Source organism: Ochotona curzoniae, unplaced genomic scaffold, assembly GCF_017591425.1.
Source record: "Ochotona curzoniae isolate NIBS_2020 unplaced genomic scaffold, NIBS_Ocur_1.0 scaffold_1037, whole genome shotgun sequence".
Classification (NCBI taxonomy): domain Eukaryota; kingdom Metazoa; phylum Chordata; class Mammalia; order Lagomorpha; family Ochotonidae; genus Ochotona; species Ochotona curzoniae.
In genome coordinates, this window is record NW_024467083.1 from 11,805,765 (window position 1) to 11,824,467 (window position 18,703).

At 38.7% G+C, this 18,703-nt stretch overlaps 1 protein-coding gene across 3 annotated transcripts in view; it reads left to right on the top strand.

The window, feature by feature from the left end:
* The first annotated feature begins 17 nt into the window (after nucleotides 1–17).
* SLC30A7 (solute carrier family 30 member 7) overlaps nucleotides 18–18,703 on the top strand; it is a 75,809-nt gene continuing 57,123 nt past the window's right edge. The window contains exons 1-5 of one of the 3 annotated variants that reach the window (XM_040999084.1): nucleotides 18–273; nucleotides 521–622; nucleotides 8,578–8,691; nucleotides 14,108–14,195; nucleotides 14,797–14,923. In XM_040999084.1, the coding sequence (XP_040855018.1) occupies nucleotides 194–273; nucleotides 521–622; nucleotides 8,578–8,691; nucleotides 14,108–14,195; nucleotides 14,797–14,923 (511 nt within the window). In that variant the 5' untranslated portion in view covers nucleotides 18–193. Of the gene's footprint in view, nucleotides 274–520; nucleotides 623–6,229; nucleotides 6,288–8,577; nucleotides 8,692–14,107; nucleotides 14,196–14,796; nucleotides 14,924–18,703 lie in introns of those variants that run through there. The other 2 variants (XM_040999086.1, XM_040999085.1) reach the window with 2 other exon arrangements.

Below are 18,703 nucleotides of genomic sequence, written 5' to 3' on the forward strand. Positions count from 1 at the left end.
GGCCGGGCCGGAAGTCTGCGAGTTCCTGGGTGTGTGTGTGTGTGTGTGTCTGGGTCTGTGTCTGGCCGCGGCGCGCGGCCGCCCATCAGCGCTGGACATTGCCGTCCGAGGCATCACGACTGTCACTGCCAGCCTAACCCCCCGAAGCCGCTTCTAGAGGGGACCAGACCTGGCCTTTCGCCAGGTGAAGAAGATGCTGCCACTGTCCATCAAAGACGATGAATACAAACCACCCAAGTTCAATCTGTTGGGCAAGATCTCCAGCTGGTTTAGGTGCGGGGTGCTGTGTTTGCGGGTGTCGGGGACAAGGCCCAGACCGAAGGCTGGCGCCGGGGAGGGGAACCCCGCCAGGGACTCCCTGTCAGCCTCCTGCCCACTTTGAGGCCAGGAGCGAGTGGACAGGGGTGTTGTGCGCGCGCGTGGGCGGAGAGCGGGGCAGCCTTGAGCCCAGGGTTCCCAGGTTGGGGGATCCCGCACCCCATTCACTCTCCTGGCTCTTCCCCCACCGTGTCGTATCCAGGTCCATCCTGTCGGACAAGACCTCCCGGAACCTGTTTTTCTTCCTGTGCCTGAACCTCTCTTTCGCTTTTGTGGAACTTCTCTACGGCATCTGGAGCAACTGGTAACCAAGAGGGGAAAAGGTTGGGGCGGAAGCAGGGATGGGGGAGACCCAAGACTGTTTGCTTAATGCCACGTCGCTCCTCACCAGGAGGTCCAGGTCCGCCCAGGCAGCTACCTCTGCTGCTACACTCCCGGACCTGGGAGGGCCACCTTTCCTGGGCCCAGGACCTCTCACGTACAGTCGCGCCCCCTCCCTTGGTCCCTGGTCTGCCAGAGCGACACCTCCTCGTTCTGACAAATGGAGAGACCTTCCCTGGGTGACACTGTGCAACTTGGATCTGCATGCTCTCCTGTAATTGTCAGAAACCTGTGCCTTGCCTCTCCCTGAGAAGTGGGGGCGGGAGGAGGAGTGGCATTGGATTTTCCCCTTAAGATTCTAAGTAGGAAAAAGTGAGGTGTCCCACTTAGCTGAATTTGTCAAGTTTTGGAATGAGGAAATGGTTTATAAAGGAAACTGTATTTAGGAATTTGTGTCATTGTCTACCTTCTTTAATGCTGAAGCTGTCTTATGGTTTTCCTCTGGTCCTGACTGTGCTAGATGTTGCCCTGTAGCTTTCTAAAAGTATTCATCTCTTGCTGGTTTTTGGTGTCAGCATTCGAGGGTTTTCCAGACCTGCTTTGGGCAGAATGATAATCCGGTGTTGCTTTGTAGAAATAAAGTTACATTATTTAGGTAGTTAATGTTGAGTCTACTATTATTTAGGTAGTTACTAAGGTCTTCTGAAATTGCTCAACCCTGAGATCATTTCATATATATATACATATATATATATATGAATTTTACTGAGAGTTTCAGGAATTTTTGGATTCCCTAAAATAGATCTTGGACCCCTGGCTTGGAACCTGTACCGTCTACACTTTCTTTCAAACAGTTAGATGAACAGAGTCTGTCCTTTGCGGTCTGTTTTTAACAGAAAACTGTTGCCCTAGATCTTTGGGGTTGAGCAGTGATTTTAGATAATATCATCAAGTTTTGTGACATGTGTATTTTAAAATGAAAAATGATCCTTTCAATTCTGTCAACACAGTTGAATTTTATCAAAAGTAGCCAGTGATAAAAAGATGATAAAACTTAAAGACCCTTTGTGTTTGTGAAGGATGGCCCGGGTAGACTGAGGTATTTTTAATCCCATAATACTAACATGCTTCAGTGTACTATAGGTTTTAAAAGTACTACTTGAATCATCATCCTTTGTTATAAGTATGTACCATTTGTAACATTTTACATATTCTTGGTAGTTTTTGCTATTAATATAGCATGTATGCTAATTTTATCAAGATTGTATCCTGGTTTATATATGTCCGTTTTGCTAGTTTCTTGTGTTACAGTGCTTCATATTTTGCTCTGGAATTCTGTTACATTAAGCACCACCTGAAATAACTTGTTCAAGGGATTTGAATTGAAAGTGCCTAAGCATCTCTTTCATGAAAGATCGGGTATATTGTTGTAACCCTCTTGATCTATCTAATGAGGAGATTACTGGAACTGTTGTTTTCCAAGTCATTCGTCATATTTATCACTGCATCCTGAAAAGAATGATTTTGGTAAATTTTTTCTATACTCTTTCAGTTTATTCTTTCACTGTAATATATCCTCTAGATTTGGAATGTAACCATAGAATTAGTTAACTCTAAGTCATTGAGCAATTATTCATCACCTCTTGCTAGGTATACTGCTTTCAGCTCCATCACCAACCACTTAATCCCTAACCTTAATTTTAATGAATGGATATGAAACATAGCTCATCTCTCATGAGTGTTTTGGCAGATTTAGAAAATACCCTGTTTTCACAGTTAGCCTTCAAGGCATTATTTACTTATTTTTCATTTGTTTACTTATTTCTAATATTGTTTACATGGTTGAGAGGGATGCATGTCCATGTTGGCTTCAGATTAGGGTGGGGGAGATCATGTATGTAGGACGGTGAATGGGATGTTTTGTTTATTTTCTTCTGTGTCCCCAGGGACTGAAGGGGAGGGTAAACGAGGGGGATACTTCTTGCTGTCAAACAATATCAGCACCTGGAGATGGGGTGTGGTTATTTGATGACATCTTAGAGACCATGATGAAGGGAAGCGTGAGTGTTCCAAGGGTGTCCCATGAGTGGTTTTAATCCTTCTGAGATGTTGTCAACTTTGTTGTACCAGGATTTAGAAAATCTCTTCAAGATCTATTGGTCAACAAAGCCCACCTCATGGTATCCACAGACCCAGGAGTATGTTGCAAAGCTTGGCCAGGAGAGTGGTCCAACTTGTTTTGCTGCGCTTGACGTCTTCTTCTGTTGGCCTAAATAAACTGACTGTCACATCCCCCATGTGCATCTGGGCATACAGTCCAATGCACAAGCATCAGCAACTGAGGATGCCCAGTCCCAGTACATGGATTCCAAGGTTGGACCACATATATTGTGATTTTTCCTATGGCTGAATTTGAGTCCAGCCATTTAGCTGGGGAGTCCCCCAAGAAACCTCACCAGGGTGACCTCAGACTTGACTTCTATATGTTCCAGTAAGTGCAGGGTCAGGTTTGGTCTGTCACCTGCACCACTGGATGCAGCTGCCTGGTCAGTTCTGCCCTAGTTCTATAACTCATGAATCAGTGGGTGCTGCAGCCTAGCCCAGCCCAACCACTTCAAACCCAATCCTCACTCATACAAAAAGGTACTGCAGCCTAACCAGGTTGACCCTGAGTAACTCCCATCAGGCCCGCCCCAAGACCTGATCTTTGTGTAAGCATGTGCTGTTTCCTACCCCATTTGTCCTGCATCCCAGCTGGCTCAAGCACACCATGGGTGCTGCAGCTTAGTGCATCTGGACCTGCCCCCAGCCCTAGCCCACACATATGCCAATGGGTGTTGTTGCCTTCACTACCCTTCATCGCTGGCTCTTGTGCTCACCATTGGGAGCTGCAGCCCACAGGGGAGTGCCCACAGTTTCCCTACCAGGCCTGCTCCCAGCCACAGATTTTGGGCTGGCTGGGGATACGGTGGTCCTACTTGACATCACTCACACTCAGTCCTAGCATTTGCCAGTGGGTGCTGTAGACTGGCCCTACCTAGCCCACCCACAGACCAGCCAACTTCCAGTCACAACTCTCTGACTTATCAGTAGAAGTAGCAGCCCAGCAAGGGAATCCCCAAAGCTCCCTCGTGAGGCCTGCTTCTAGTCTTGAGTGCCATGCAAGTGCTGTAGTCGGTCTGACATTACTCATCCCCTGCCTCAGCATTTGCCAGCAGATGCTAAAGCCTGGCGCAGCCTGGCCTGCCTTCAGTCCCAGCTGTCACCTGTTTTTCTTGCCAGATGCAGCAGCAGCTAGGACTGAGGCACGCCAAGCCAGGAACCAGGGAACCAATCTATATCTCCCACATGGAAAATAGAGACCCAAGTACTTGAACCATCATCATTGTTCCCTGCATACACATTAGCAAGAGGCTGGATTTGGCAATGGAGCTGGGACTTAAACTTAGACTCTCCGATACCAGATGCAGGTGTTCCAAATGATATCTTACTGCCCACTCCCTGAGGTTGACTTTTAATTTAAGTTTAGTTGTAAACTTTCATTAACTCCACAAAGATGTTTTGTTTTCAGAATATGAGGCTGCTTTTCTGAAACCAAATTTTCTCAGCATTTTATCATAGTAATCCTTTATTAAGACTGTATTTTCTTCTGATATCTTTGTTTGAATTGGTATTTGTCTGTGAAATTGCCTCTTTTGGCTATTCTAGATAATATGGACATTATGTGATTTTTTTTTTTTGAGACTGATATCTTTCACTTATCATGCTTTTGGAGTTCATCTATGTTTTCTATGGATTAGTGTTCCATTTATTTCTGCTATCAAGTAATATTTTATCACCATATCATGGTTTAAGTTGTCTGTATTCACCAATACTTGCTGCTAATCTTTTTCTGTTATAGTCTTTTAGTAAGTCCAAAATTGTTGTTCATTGTGATTTCCATTTACATTTCCTTGTAATTAATGATGTTATTGACCATTTGTATGTCACTGTAAAGTGCTTACTTAAATCTTACTCCATTTTTTATATTGGGTTATTTTTCTTCGGTTTTAAAAGTTCTTCATGTGTGAAGGTTTAGATCTCTTAGCAGATATAGCATTGCCATTTCATTTGTTTGATATTATGCTTTTGATGCTGTGGAGGAGTAAATTTATTATGATCTATTGATTTTTTTATCTGTAAACTTATGAATTTGTTTATACTTCTAATAATTTTTTGGTAGATTACTTAAGGTTTTCTACATATCAACATTCCCTGACTTAACGATGATTCAATTAAAAGTTTTTGCTTCACAGTGGTAGGAAATAAATACATACTTATTAGAAATAATACTTTGAATTTTGAGATATTCAATACTTTCTTATAAAGTGGTCTTTTTGTTAGGTGATTTTGCTCAATTGTACACTAACAAACACTAAGTGTTTGGACATGCTTAAAGTAGGCTAGGCTGTGCTATTGTGTTTAGGAGATTACAATATTAGATGCATTTTCAACAACTTAAATTCTTAATGTAGAATGGATTTAACAGGTTGTGACCTCATTGTAAATCAAGGACTCTATACCATATCATGTCATTTACAGATAATTTTCTTTTCTTCCCTTTCCCCCAACATGGGTGCCTTTTATTTCTGTTGCTGCTTAAATACTCTGGCTAAGTCCTCTGGTACAGATATAATGGGAAGAGACATCCTTATACCTGATGGTAACCATTTGTGATGTTGTTGTTACCTATGAATTATTGTGAATGCCATTTATCAGGCTGAAGTTCTTCTATTCTAATTTTTTAGTGTCTCCTAATAAAAGAGATTGTTAAATGTTTTTCATCAGCTACTAAGGTGCTTGTCTTTCCATTGATAAGGAAGAATATGTTGATCAAGCAATTATTATATGTTAAATCAACTTTGCCTTGGTTTAGTCTTATGAGGTGATAGTATAACCTCTTTTGCAGTATTGCTGGATTCCCTTTGCTAGTCTTCTGCTGAGGATTTTTCCATGTGTTTTACTAAAGCATTGGTCTGGAGTTTGTTTTCTTGCAATGTCTTTGGTTTAGGTATCAAACTAACACCAGTCTAAGCCTTGGGAATTATTCTTTCATCTTCTATTTCCTGAAATAGTTTGAAAAGGACCATTATTTAGTTGTTCTTTAGCCTTTTGGTAGGATTTGTTAGGGAAACCAGAATTGCTGTTTCTTTTTTCAAAATTTTAACTAATTCAATCCTCATCATTGTTATAGGTCTGTTAAGATATTTTTAAATACAGTTTTTTAGATTGATTTTTAGCTATTAATTTACTTTGTCTGAGTTGCCTAATGTCTTAGTGTTTCCTTGTAATATTTTTTATTCCTGTAAAGTCAGTGGTAAAAGTCCCTGTTTCTTCATAATTTTTAATAATTCGAGTCCTTTTTACTTGATCTATTTGCTACAAGTAACCAATTTTGTTGATCTTTTCACAAAAACAATTTTTGATCTGTTGATTTTTAAAAATTTTTCCATCCTCAATTACCTTTAAAACACATTGAAGGTAAGGAAAGTTATCTTACATATTGAGTAGCATATTTATCATTTTCAGTACTCTTCATTTGTTTTTACAGATCTGAGCTTCCATGTGACGTTATCTTACTTGAAGAACTTCTTTATTATCTAACTCAGGTCTGTTGGCAATTAATTCTCTGAGCCTTGGTTGTCTGAAGAAGTCTTTAGTTTTGCTTGAAAAAAAATTTTAATTTATTTGAAAAGCTGAGATAGAGTGCATGCCCTTACTTGCCAATCTGTTCCTCCTTTTCTTAGGAGCAAAAGCCAAAAGAGCATCAGCCAGGACTGGGCCGAGCCTTTAAGAGATACTTTGCAGGATATAGAATTTTAGATTGTTAATTTTTCTTTAACTACTTTAAAGATGTTCTTACATTCTGGCTTTAATAATTCCTGATGAAAACTTCATAACTCTTATCTCTTAATCTTTTATATGTAATTTTATAAGTAATGGTTTTCTAAGAGTTTTCTGGTTCTTTTGTGTTTAGCAGTTTGCAAAGAATGCAGGGTTTTGGTTTTTTGTTTTGTTTTGCTTTGTTTCCCATAGTATGAGATTAATTATGCTTTTGAGAACTGTGGTTGATTTTCTTTCATACATTTTGGAAAATTTGCATGTATTTTGCCTTGAAATACTTTCTCTAATCCATTCTTTTGTTCCCTGTTTTTGAAACACTGAGTGCTTAAGTCTCATCTGATACTCTTACAGGTTTTGAATGCTCTGTTTTATTTTGTTTTTCATTGCATTTTCTCTTTGTTCTCCATTTTGTATGATTTCTTTTTACTGATTCTTGCTGGGTCAGGTTTTTTTTTTTCTGTAGCACATGCATATTATTCATCTTCAGTGCTTAATTTAGAATTTTTATCATTTCCATTTGATTCTTATATAGTATCTATCTGGTAATTTGTTCATGAGTTTTCCATTGTTTTGTGTCACATATTTTAACATATTTACTAAATATTTTTTCAAGTCCTATCACAATTACAGCATCTGGCCCATTTCTGGTTCTGATTCTATGATTGCTTTAGCTCTGAACAGGGACTCTTCTTTTGTTCCTCCACTTTTATTATGTGTCTTAATATTTATTGAGTGCTAGCTATTATGTTTAATATAATAATAGAAATGGAGGTTGAATGATGATGTATTTGTATAGAAATGAACCCTCACTGGCTTGATTTTGGTTGCTTTTGTTTGTTTGCTTGCTTGGTCCGCCTCTTGGTATAGGAGTTTTAATCCTATTTGATCAAGGTTGCTCATAAGCTGAGTTTTGTGCTCCCGTGTTTTGTTGTTGGTACTTAATTTTCAACAAGCTATAGACCTAATTTTCCCAATATTTCCTGTTACTTTGATTCTGGTGTGTGATTTGGAGTGTTAGAGACCTTTTTTTCTCACACACTTCAGCTTTTATCATGTCTGGCACACCTGCAAGGGATCTTTCTGTCTCCTTTCCTCTGTATGTCTTAAAAGGTTTATCTGGAAAGTGGAATAGCAGAAAGGTAGAAACAAAAGAGGTAGATATTCCAACTAATGTTTCATTCCCCAAATGGTAGCATCAGTCAGGGTTGGGCCAGGCAGGAGCCAGCAGCTAGCAACTTCATCTGGGTCTCCCGTATGGGTGGCAGGGCCCCTGGTGCTCAGCATCCTCAACTGCCTTTTCATGCTCTTAGCAGTAGGCTTTTGTATCTGTTTTATTCAATATTGGTAAAGGAGAGAAGAGCAGTAGGTTCTCCTGACAGAGACAGGAGTATGCTGTATGCTTGAGTGTCAGTGTGGGGGTTCTCAGAGTTCTTGCATTTCCTCCCTGCCTTTTCCTTGTCTCCTGCTCAGCACGCAGTCTGGTATCCAAGGGATGAGCACATCAACCAAATTGTACACTTTGGATTTATCTCAGTGGAAGAGCATGGGCCCAAACAGATTTCAGCTTAGCCACCAGTAAGAGGAGATGGCTTTTCTTTCTTTCTTTCTTTCTTTCTTTCTTTCTTTCTTTCTTTCTTTCTTTCTTTCTTTCTTTCTTTCTTTCTTTCTTTCTTTCTTTCTTTCTTTCTTTCTTTCTTTCTCTTTTTTTCTTTTCTTTTTTTTTCTTTTTTCTCTTTTCTTTTCTTTTCTTTCTTTCACTATCATAATTTTTGCTGATGAGCAGGGGTTGTCTAGATTCCTGCCATTTGCGTGTGGCAGATGGCTTTTATTTCTACTCCTCTCAACAGCAGTTGGGAATTTTGTTTTCCCAAGTATTCAATGGTTTCCTTTCTAAAAGCGTAACAATTATCCTTGATGTCTTTCTGCATATCATATGTAAATGTTGCCTCTTTAGCAGGTTAATTCCTGATGAACAAAGGCTGAGTGTTTCAGAATCCAAGACTAGAATGCCTGCTTAGTTTTATTAAAATGTGCCATTGTTTTGTTCTTTTCCAGTTTAGGCTTGATTTCCGACTCTTTCCACATGTTTTTCGATAGCACTGCCATTTTGGCTGGATTGGCAGCTTCTGTTATTTCAAAATGGAGAGACAATGATGCCTTCTCTTACGGGTAAGACTTCAAAAAATCTTTTTATTGAAGTATTAGATATATAGAAAACAATACAGCTCATAAACTCAACAGATTTTGTAAGATGAACACAATTCTGTAATTTGAATTCTTAAAACTCTCCTGCCGCTTCTGATTCCTTCCCATTCACATCCCCAAGAGCAGCCACCTTCGTAACTTCATGGATTAGCTTTGCCTGTTCTGCACAGTTTATAATCCAACTGAGTAGCATGTGCTTTGTTTGTATCTCACATTTTTTGTTTGTTTGTTCAAATTGGTAAGGCATTTGATTTTACCAAAAAAAGTTTAGGCAAAATTGTCGCCATATAGGTACATTTCTCAATTTCCCCCCACCCTTTTTATTGAGAGGAAAATGTTTTTATTATATAAAAAGTATCAATTTTTTTCTTCTTGAAGGGATGCTTTGGTTTTTATTTCATTTATTTTATGATATGATTTTATATTATTATGCATTTCAGCCCTGACTATGTGAAATACTTCTTCCCATAGTTTTGCTGATTTGGACAATAATTCAAGCGCTTGGAAGGTATTTTTATACTAAAGGACTAGGTAGAGTTTACTTTTTGCCACCTGTGTCTGGTTGAAGAAAACAATGGATTTTCTATTTTCCATTATTTATGCTGCCTTTTTTTTCTTCTTCTTTTTTTTAGCCCATAGACTTTTCTCTCCACCTCACTTCACACCTCTCATCTCTCTCATTCTCCTATTCTCTCCTTTGCTGTCTTCTTTTGTCTCTGACCCCTTGGACCTGTGCTCACGACCTCTCACCAGTTTCACCACTTCTCCTGCTTGCTCTGCTTTGTATTTCATTTTGTTCTTCACCACTGTAGCTGTCGGGTCCTTTTTTTTTTCTTTTCTTTTGTTGCTCTCTTTCCCGATATCTTTGCTTCTCTCACTTTCTTCCTTTCCTGTGCAGTTCTCCTGCTGTATCTTATTGTTTACACACACTTTTATAAATGCACCATCTCTTAGATCCATTTTTCTTTTGCTTCTCTTTTATTTCTTCCTTTTTCTTTCCAGTTTTGGTTTGTTTTTTAGCAAGCACCCATAGTCTTTTAATGGCCTGTTCCTTTTATGGGTAATCGTTGTAGATCCATTGGCAGTTGAATTTTCTGTCGATGCTAATGATAAAAAAAAATGAGTAAAACACGGCTGTTGCCTTGGAAGAAGTTATGATTTCATGGGAAGACAGTTTTGCGAAAGCACCACAATAGCTATATAATGTACATGTGCAGCAACAGATAGTGAAGTTCTGTCCTGTCCAGCAGGACAGTCAACGGGGGTCGCAACCACCTAGGAGAGATTGGGGGACAAGAGACACGAAGAATGGACAGCAAGACAGGATGTCTGATCAAGCTGTCAGTTTATTGATTTTAGTTGAGGGTTTTTATATCCTTCAGTAACTAAGGCTCAGGGAGGAAAGGAGAAACTAGGACGCAAGCCATGGTCTCCAGACCAATTGTTCTTGAGCAGTCACCATATCCACAATAGTAACCAACATATCAACAATAGCATAGGTAATCAGTAACAAGATGTCGGCAGGTACAGCATAAATCATATTCTAAAACAGTTGCTACAAACAATTGAAGCTAAGCGTGTGATTAGTTTCATAACTTCTTTCTCAAGCATCTAGCCAGCCAGGGATTTTCCACTGGCCCATAGTTCTATATTCAAAATGGCTTCAGTGTGGCTATAGTACACGGCTCCTGACAAAGTTCTATAGGGGAACTTGCTGATTTTACTTAGATAAGACAAAAATACTAATTATTCTTCTTTATGTTAGTATAGAGCAAGAGTTCCTATATATCTATAAATTTAAACAGCTTGAAATCTCAATTAAGAAAATTTTCTGTGATGTAACTATTTTAGTGACAATCAAATAGTGTTGAGTATAGCAACTAAAACATTTTTTAAAGTTATTTGCTTGTTTATTTACTTTTATTTAAAATTCAGATATATAGAGAAGAGAAAAGACAAAGAGGAAGATCTGTCGCTGATTCACTCCCCAAGTGGCCGCAGCAGTAGAGCTAAGCCAATCCGTAGCCAGGAGCCTCAAGCTTCTTCCAGGTCTCCCTTGCAGGTGCAGGGTCCAAAGGCTTTGGGCCATCCTCCACTGCTTTCCCAGGCCACAAGCAGGGATCTGGATGGGAAGTGGACCTGCCGGGATTAGAGCCATCATCCATGTGGGATCCTGGCACGTGCAAGGTGAGGATTTTAGCCAGTAGGCTATCACGCCAGGCCCTAAAACATTCTTATAAATAAAACTTATATCTAGGGCCCGGCGCAGTGGCGCAGTGGTTAGGGTCCTCGCCTTGCACCCCGGGATCCCATATGGGCGCTGGTTCTATCCCGGCAGCCCCGCTTCCCTTCCAGCTCCCTGCCTGTGGCCCGGGAGAGCAGTCGAGGACGGCCCAAAGCTTTGGGACCCTGCACCCGCGTGGGAGACCCGGAGGAGGCTCCTGGCTTCGGATCGGCATAGCATCGGCCGTTGTGCTCACTTGGGGAGTGAATCATCGGATGGAAGATCTTCCTCTCTGTCTCTCCTCCTCTCTGTATATCCACCTTTCCAATAAAAAAATAATAAAAAAATAAATCTTTTAAAAAAATTATATCTAAAGGTTAATCTAGGTGAAAAATTGGTAATTCATATGTTCAAAAACCTCATTGGAATATCATATTCAATAGTATTTTATTTTGCTCCCTTATTTCTTATCTTGTCTTTTTTTTTTCCCTTTTGGAAAAGAGGGAATAAAAAGCTGGTGTAATATCTGAAACTGAAGAATTGCTATAGCTGTAAGTAGCTACAGTAGTAAATTGCTGATGTTGGTACATCAACATGATACTGAGCAGGCTAAGCACTAAATATATCTTTGCAAACCCCCAATTCAAGATGATCATAATAAAAAAACTGGCTTTACGGTAGTACTAGTAGGGAAATCTGAGCAAGTAAACATGTTGGCATATACTTAATATAAATATAAACTTTGTGTCTTTTCATGTTTTTATTTTTGAGATGAAAAATCCAGCATAAAAGTAGTGTGATGCCATAGGTGGTCGTTGTATACATCCATGCTTATGTACATGTCTGCATATCCTTGCTTTTTTTCTTTTTTTTGCCCTGCCCCAAGACTGCAAACAGCACCTTCTTGAATTATATGTTCTAATTCCCAGACTCCTTTCAAGTAATCATAGTTATTTGTAAAGGCAAGTGCGTCTACTCTGCACTAGTGTTTCAGTTTAGATCTACAACTACATTGAGAAATATTCTAAAAATAGTATAGGGCCCGACATGGTAGCCAAGTGGCTAAAGTCCTCGCCTTGCACACACCTGAATCCCGTATGGGCACTGGTTCTGATCCTAGCAGCCTCTTTTCCCATCCAGCTCCCTACTTGTGGCCTGGGAAAGCAGTCGAGGACAGCCCAAAACCTTGGGACCCTGCACCCGTGGGAAGCTCTTGGCTCCTGGCTTCAGCTCAGCATAGCTCTGACTACTGAGGTCACTTGGGGAATGAATCATTCCTCTCTGTCTCTCTTCCTCTCTATATATCTGACTCTCTAATAAAAATAAAATAAATCTTTTTTTAAAAAATACTGTCACTATTTGAACAGAACAATTTATAAAAATGTATGGAGCATTTTCAGTGATCTAGGGATTAAGAATAAGATGAAACCTTTTGAAAAGTAGTTTTAAAAACTTTAATTTTTTGAAAGGGATAATGACATGGAAAAGGACAGAGATAGGGAAAAGAGAGGGGTATTGGAAAGTTCTTACATCTTTCGATTCACTTGCCAGATGTCCTTAGCAGGTGGTCTCACGTCTAGGCCAGACTTAAGCCAGGAGCTGGTGTCTCCATCTTGGTCTTTGTGAGTGGCAGGGGTCCAAGCACATGGACACAAAAGGCATTCTTCCCTTAGATGTTGAACTCTAAGGGAACTCGAGGAACAAAGACTTTCAAAATCAAGAATTCACTATGGGATTAGAGGAGTAGATTACAAGAAAATGCTTTGACAATAGCATTGTGGCACAGAGGTTTAAGCTGCCCACCCCTTGCAATGCTGGCATCCAAACACCAATTCAAGTCCTGGTTGTGTTGCTTCTGATCCAGTCCCCTGTGAACACTCCTTGGATAGCAGTGAAGGATAGATAGCCCAAGTGCTTGAACTCCTAGACCCATGTAGATGGTCTTCCCATCTGTCACTGCTTTTCAAATAAATGATCTTTATAAATAAATAAATCTATAATAGTTATTTATAAATAAATAAATAGTTTCTAATGATAGATGATGGAAAACCGGCTATAAGATATTGAAATGAAATTTTTTGGTAGAACAAAGTTAATATTTAGCAAATAACTTATTTTTCTATGTTAGAAAATGAAAATATTTGTTGAGTATATAAGCACATGCTGTGTTAGAATGCATTTGATAGGACAAACTTTAGTGTAATTAGATACATTTGAAGAGTTTGTTCTTTTTAAAAATATTTTTTACACTGCAAATCGTGTTTTCTGGAAGTTAACATACAAAGCTTAGGCAAAGTGTTAGTTTCAGTGCTCGCTTGTATTGTTTAAGGACCAAAGTGATTAGTTGCTTTCAGCACTGTTTGAATTATGTTGAACAAATAGTTAAAGTTGTTTCTAAGAACTTTAACTAAACCAAATACACTTTTATGGAAAAATAAAATGTTTCCCCAATGCTTCACACAGGTAGGAAGCAGAAAGCTTCAGAAGTCCCTGGAAAAAAAGACAGGTATTTTTAAAACAGTTTAATTAGAATTCTATGAAGCTAGAATTGACTCTGAAACTAGGTAACTGAAAGTGTATGCTAAATTTATTAATCTTAGAGAAAGAGCATTAAAAATAAAAATCTCAAGTTGTATCTGGGATAATTCCAAAATAATTTTATTTTCTTTCACATCAAAGCTCCATTGTACAAAGCTTTGAAAGCTGAAAGCTACAAAGCAGAGAGCATGAGGAACTCGTAGAGAAGGAGGCATAATTCGAGAACACTCTTCCAGGCCTGTTTTTTCTACTTTTTGTTTTTGAAGACTTTCTTCTTGGTCCACATCTCTAATCTTGTTTTATTGTATCCAGTGGCAACTTGAGATTTACCTGTTCTGTGAAAGGTTTTTCTAAACCTACTTACTTTCAGAAGGTATCTTGGTTGGCTTGTAGAAATCTGTGCGCTGTGTGGCATTCTGTTTTAAACTTGATTCATAATAATTAAATTCATTTTGTCATTAATTGCTAAGATGTATGTAAAATAAAATGCTGTACTATAAATACTAGGAAGTGTCTGGCCACTTATAACCAACTGTTTTGGAATCACTGAACATATGTAAATTGATCATTTGATTTGCAAGGAATGATTTAGTAATTCAGTTGTTTGCTCTCCCTTAGGTATGTTAGAGCAGAAGTTCTGGCTGGCTTTGTCAATGGCCTGTTTTTGATCTTCACTGCTTTTTTTATTTTCTCAGAAGGCGTTGAGGTATAGTAGATAATGATTAGAGTGATTTAATGACTTTACTATATAATAAAAATGCTTATTACCTAAAGTTGCATGTAATTAAATTGTTAAATGATCATTAAGTATCTACTGAGAGCACTTTTTGGATTAGGCAAATAATATTATCTGTATATAGGAGGAGTTTAAAAAGAATTGAATTTATTAATATTGTTGGAAACTTTAAAATTGAAAATAAATGTTAGTGCTTTACAAGCAATATTTGAGGTGTTGACACTGAAAAATCAAGGTATTATCTGGATAATGAGAGCAATTGGGAATGTTAAAGAGAATAAAACTTGAAAGTTTTCCTAATGAATCATTAATGTTTGACATTTTTAAAAAATAATGTAAAAATAGTGTAAATATTAGTGAGTTTAAAATGGAAGACAAAGTATTTATTCCTACATGTACAGTTGTTACTTTTTCATCAGTATATGAGCACTGGTTTTGCTTCTGTAGATTATTTTGGCAGATTTTTTTGAGCACTTTCAATTCTAAAAATTACTAGACATTTTAATCATAAGTTTTTATCAATTGATCAATTAAAAATGTGCCAATGCTATTTGTGTTATGTATTTTCTAGAGAGCGTTAGCACCTCCAGATGTACACCATGAGAGACTGCTGCTTGTTTCCATTCTTGGCTTTGTGGTAAACCTAATAGGAATATTTGTTTTCAAGCATGGAGGTCATGGACATTCTCATGGCTCTGGTATGATGGTTAGAACCCTTTGTTTCTTCACTTCCTACCAGGTTTCTGTCATACTTATTTACTTTATAAAATGTGTGGTTTTGAAATATAAAGTATGTTCTTAAGAAAATAAATGCTTACTGATATCTTCCTGACTCATTCTTCTTACTTGTGCATGTCCTTCCATTTCACTGTCTTCTCAGATCTGTGCATTTTATCATTTCTGGGGAGACTCCTATAGACTTCTGCAGCTCATGTAGTCAGTGTGTTACTATTTATATGAAACAGATATCAGAAAGCAACAAAACTAATCTAGTTGCTAAAAAGTTGAATTGTATACATAAAATTCTGTTGTACAGATTCTTTCGGAATCTTTCCATCAAATGAAATACAGCCATATGAAACTCCATGAACTGGGTAACTATGGTTTGTTTAAAACGTGCTCTGTGGAAACATCTTAAATTGTTTACATGTTTTCACTAGTCTAGGAGACCTTGCCTTGTGAAAACATGCGAGTGTTGAGCTGTGCTGCTCATCAGTTTAAATCGTAGCTCAAGAAAGTAGAATATAGAAATTCAGTTCCTTTGTTACACTAGTGACATTCAAGTGTGCAGTAAGCAGCACGTTGTAGAACATTCCCATCCACGTGGGCAGTTCTTGGCAGTGTGTTAGGGTGTAGACAGAATTGCCAAAACATTAGTTACATACATGTTTAGTTCCGGTTGACATTTGAGCATTGCATTTATGTTTACTGCCAGGAATTAATGCAAGGACTAACTTCCTCCTGCTCACTTTGGTGCATAATGTTATTGGTTTAACACAGCTGAAGCAGCATTAAATTGGGCTCAACATCTTTTTTATGTTTTTGCAGTCATTCTGACTTCTCCTCTCCTGCCTATAGTTTTGTTTGCTTTTCTGTTGTCTTGTTAGTACATATATGTAATCATTGCTAATATTTCCTGCCTTTATCCTTTCTTCTGCATGTTGTTGACATCTTTTTCTAGTCTTGCCTATCTTTAAACTTTATGTAGGAATTCTTGCTTTAGATTAGCTTGGTTTTTGTCTAATGCCTTTCTCTACATTTTCTGCTTTGTTTAAGGAATTTCCTATTCCATTCCAGGGTTACAAATCTTTTATATTTTAATGTTTTAGCAACTTTTGGTTTGATGATCTTCCTTCATCTACATGTAATATATTTTGTGACAAGGTGAATTAAGGCTTAATTTCTTTTTCTACTCAATATAAACAGATAGTTGTGTTGTCACCATTTATTAAAATGTGCTTTATTTTGATGCTATCTGCTCTGGGAGTTACAAATAGCATCTTAATTAAAGCAATATAGTACCAATCAGTAGTAACTTAATTCAGTGTTCCAGAAAAACTTTACACCATACTTCTGTTGCCTTCCTTCTCCTTTATTTTTATGTCGAAATATATGTCAATACAAGCCCATTGTAGTTTTCTTTTTTTTTTTTTTACTAGACAAAAATATCCAAGATAAGCTGTTTTATAAAGCTAAAGTTTATTTTCCCTCATGGTTCTGGAGGCGCATGGGGTTGTATCTGACAGTGACTGCCTTTTGCTAGCGTAATCCCAAGGTGGCACAGGGTATCACGTGGCCGGAGGCAGGGAACATAGAGAGCCACTCCTAATTCATTTATGTGGTCTCTGCCTGGTGATCTTACCTAGTCCTCAAAATCCCCCAAAGCCTGTTTGTTAGAATCACAGTCAGTCCGGTCTGACATTCATAGCGAAGATGAACCTTTTGTTTTAAAGATTTATTTTTTTATTTTTATTGGAAAGTCAGATATACAGAGAGAAGGAGAGACAGAAAGGAAGATCTTCTGTCCAATGTTTCACTCCCCAAGTGAGTGCAATGGCTGGTGCTGTGCCGATCCGGAGCCAGGAGCCAGGAACTTCTTCTGGGTCTCCCACATGGGTGCAGGGTCCCAAGGCTTTGGGCCGTCCTTGACTGCTTTCCCAGGCCACAAGCAGGGAGCTGGGTGGGAAGTGGGGCTGCTGAGATTAGAACCAACGCCCAGTTGAGATACCGGCATGTTCCAGACAAGGAATTTAGCCACTTGGCTAGGCCACGCCGCTGGGCCTGCGAAGATGAACCTTTAACCCATGAAAGCTTCCTTGGTTGTACCCTTCAACTGTACCCAAGCTATCAACACGAGTTTTATAACTGATTTGTGCAACTGTTTTTTAAAACAAATTAGAAATGAAGTTAAGAAAATAGGTGTTCTGTCTTTGGTGGTACCTGTGTCTTCTTACCAATTGTGTGAATTTAACTTACTGTTTAGTGTATTCTTTCATTTTTTCCAAAAGGATTTGCTAATTTTTTCGAGGAGCAAGTTTTTATCTGAAAGTGTCTTTAAATATTTATTTATTTATCATCGGAAAGGTAGATTTATCGAAGAAGGAGAGACAGAGAGAAAGATCTTCCATCCATTGGTTTACTCCCCAAGTGGCCCCAGCAGCTGTAGCTGAGCCAGGGTACGAAGCCAGGAGCCTCCTCTGGGTCTCCTACACAGGTGAAGGACCCCAAGGCTTTGGGCCGTCCTCGACTGCTTTCCCAGGCCACAAGCAGGGAGCTGGAAGGGAAGTGGAGCAGCCAGAATATTGACCACTGCACATAAGGGATCCTGTCCCGATGCATGCAAGGACTTTAGCCACTAGGCCACTGCACTGGGCCACATTATTTCTTTAAATATATTCTGTGCCTTCTTCCTCTTCTCTTGTTTAGATTCTGATTACCCACAGTTCTCTGAGATGGTTTTCATTTTTGTTCCCTTCAGAATAGATCTTTATTGACTCATCTTCAGATTTGTTATTAATGCAACTTAGACATGCTGTCAAATACATGAATGAATAGTTTAATTCTGTCATTATGGTTTTAGCTCCAGAATTTCTATTGGTTCTTTTTCAATATAATTTTTCTCTTTATTATCTATTTGTAAACTCATCATTATAGCACTTTCATAATTTTAAAAAATTGTTTATTAGTCTATTTGAAGAGCAGAAAAGGAGAAGTTGGTTTATTAATAGATTAATTTTTTTCCCACTAGTTTATTTCCTAGATAACCTGCAATAGTCAGGTTGAACCAGGCCAAAACCAGGAGCCTGGAACTCCATTTTGGTCTTTCTGTTACGTGACTGGAATTCAAGGACATGGGTCATGATCTGCTGCCTTCTGGATGCATTCACAGGAATCAGTAAAGAAGCAGTGTAGCCAGGATTGGAACTGGCATTTGGTGTGCACCCTGGCTGTCCTAAATGGTGGCTTAACCTGCTGTGCCACGAAGCCTAGCCAAGTCTTTCATTCTTTCAACATGATTTTCTTAGATCTTGGAGCGTGTTTGTAGCAGGTGTTGTAAAAGCTGTCTACTCAGACTCAAATGTGGGGTCTCTTCAGAGACATTGTTACCTGATTTTCTCTGTGTGAATGTGTGTTTTACTATTCCATCCCTCGGAATCTGATGGGGACTGAACATTTTAGGTGATGTATTGTACCAATCCTATTATGAGATTGTGTCTCACCTCCAAAGTTCATTGTGATGTGTATGGGTGGTGATGGTAATTGTGTTTTTTCTTCTTGTACGTCTTTCTCAGGCTAATTTATTAGAATTCCTTTGTGACTATCCTGTAAATTTTAAGTTTTGTTATTTTTATTGGGCTCCCTATGAAATCTCATCTGGACTAGTCTAATTCAGTGGTCAGTCAGTAATTAGAAGATTTCCTTAAATTCCCTGCCTGTATGTCTTCCGCTCTTGCTAAAGGGATATTTATGAGAAATCA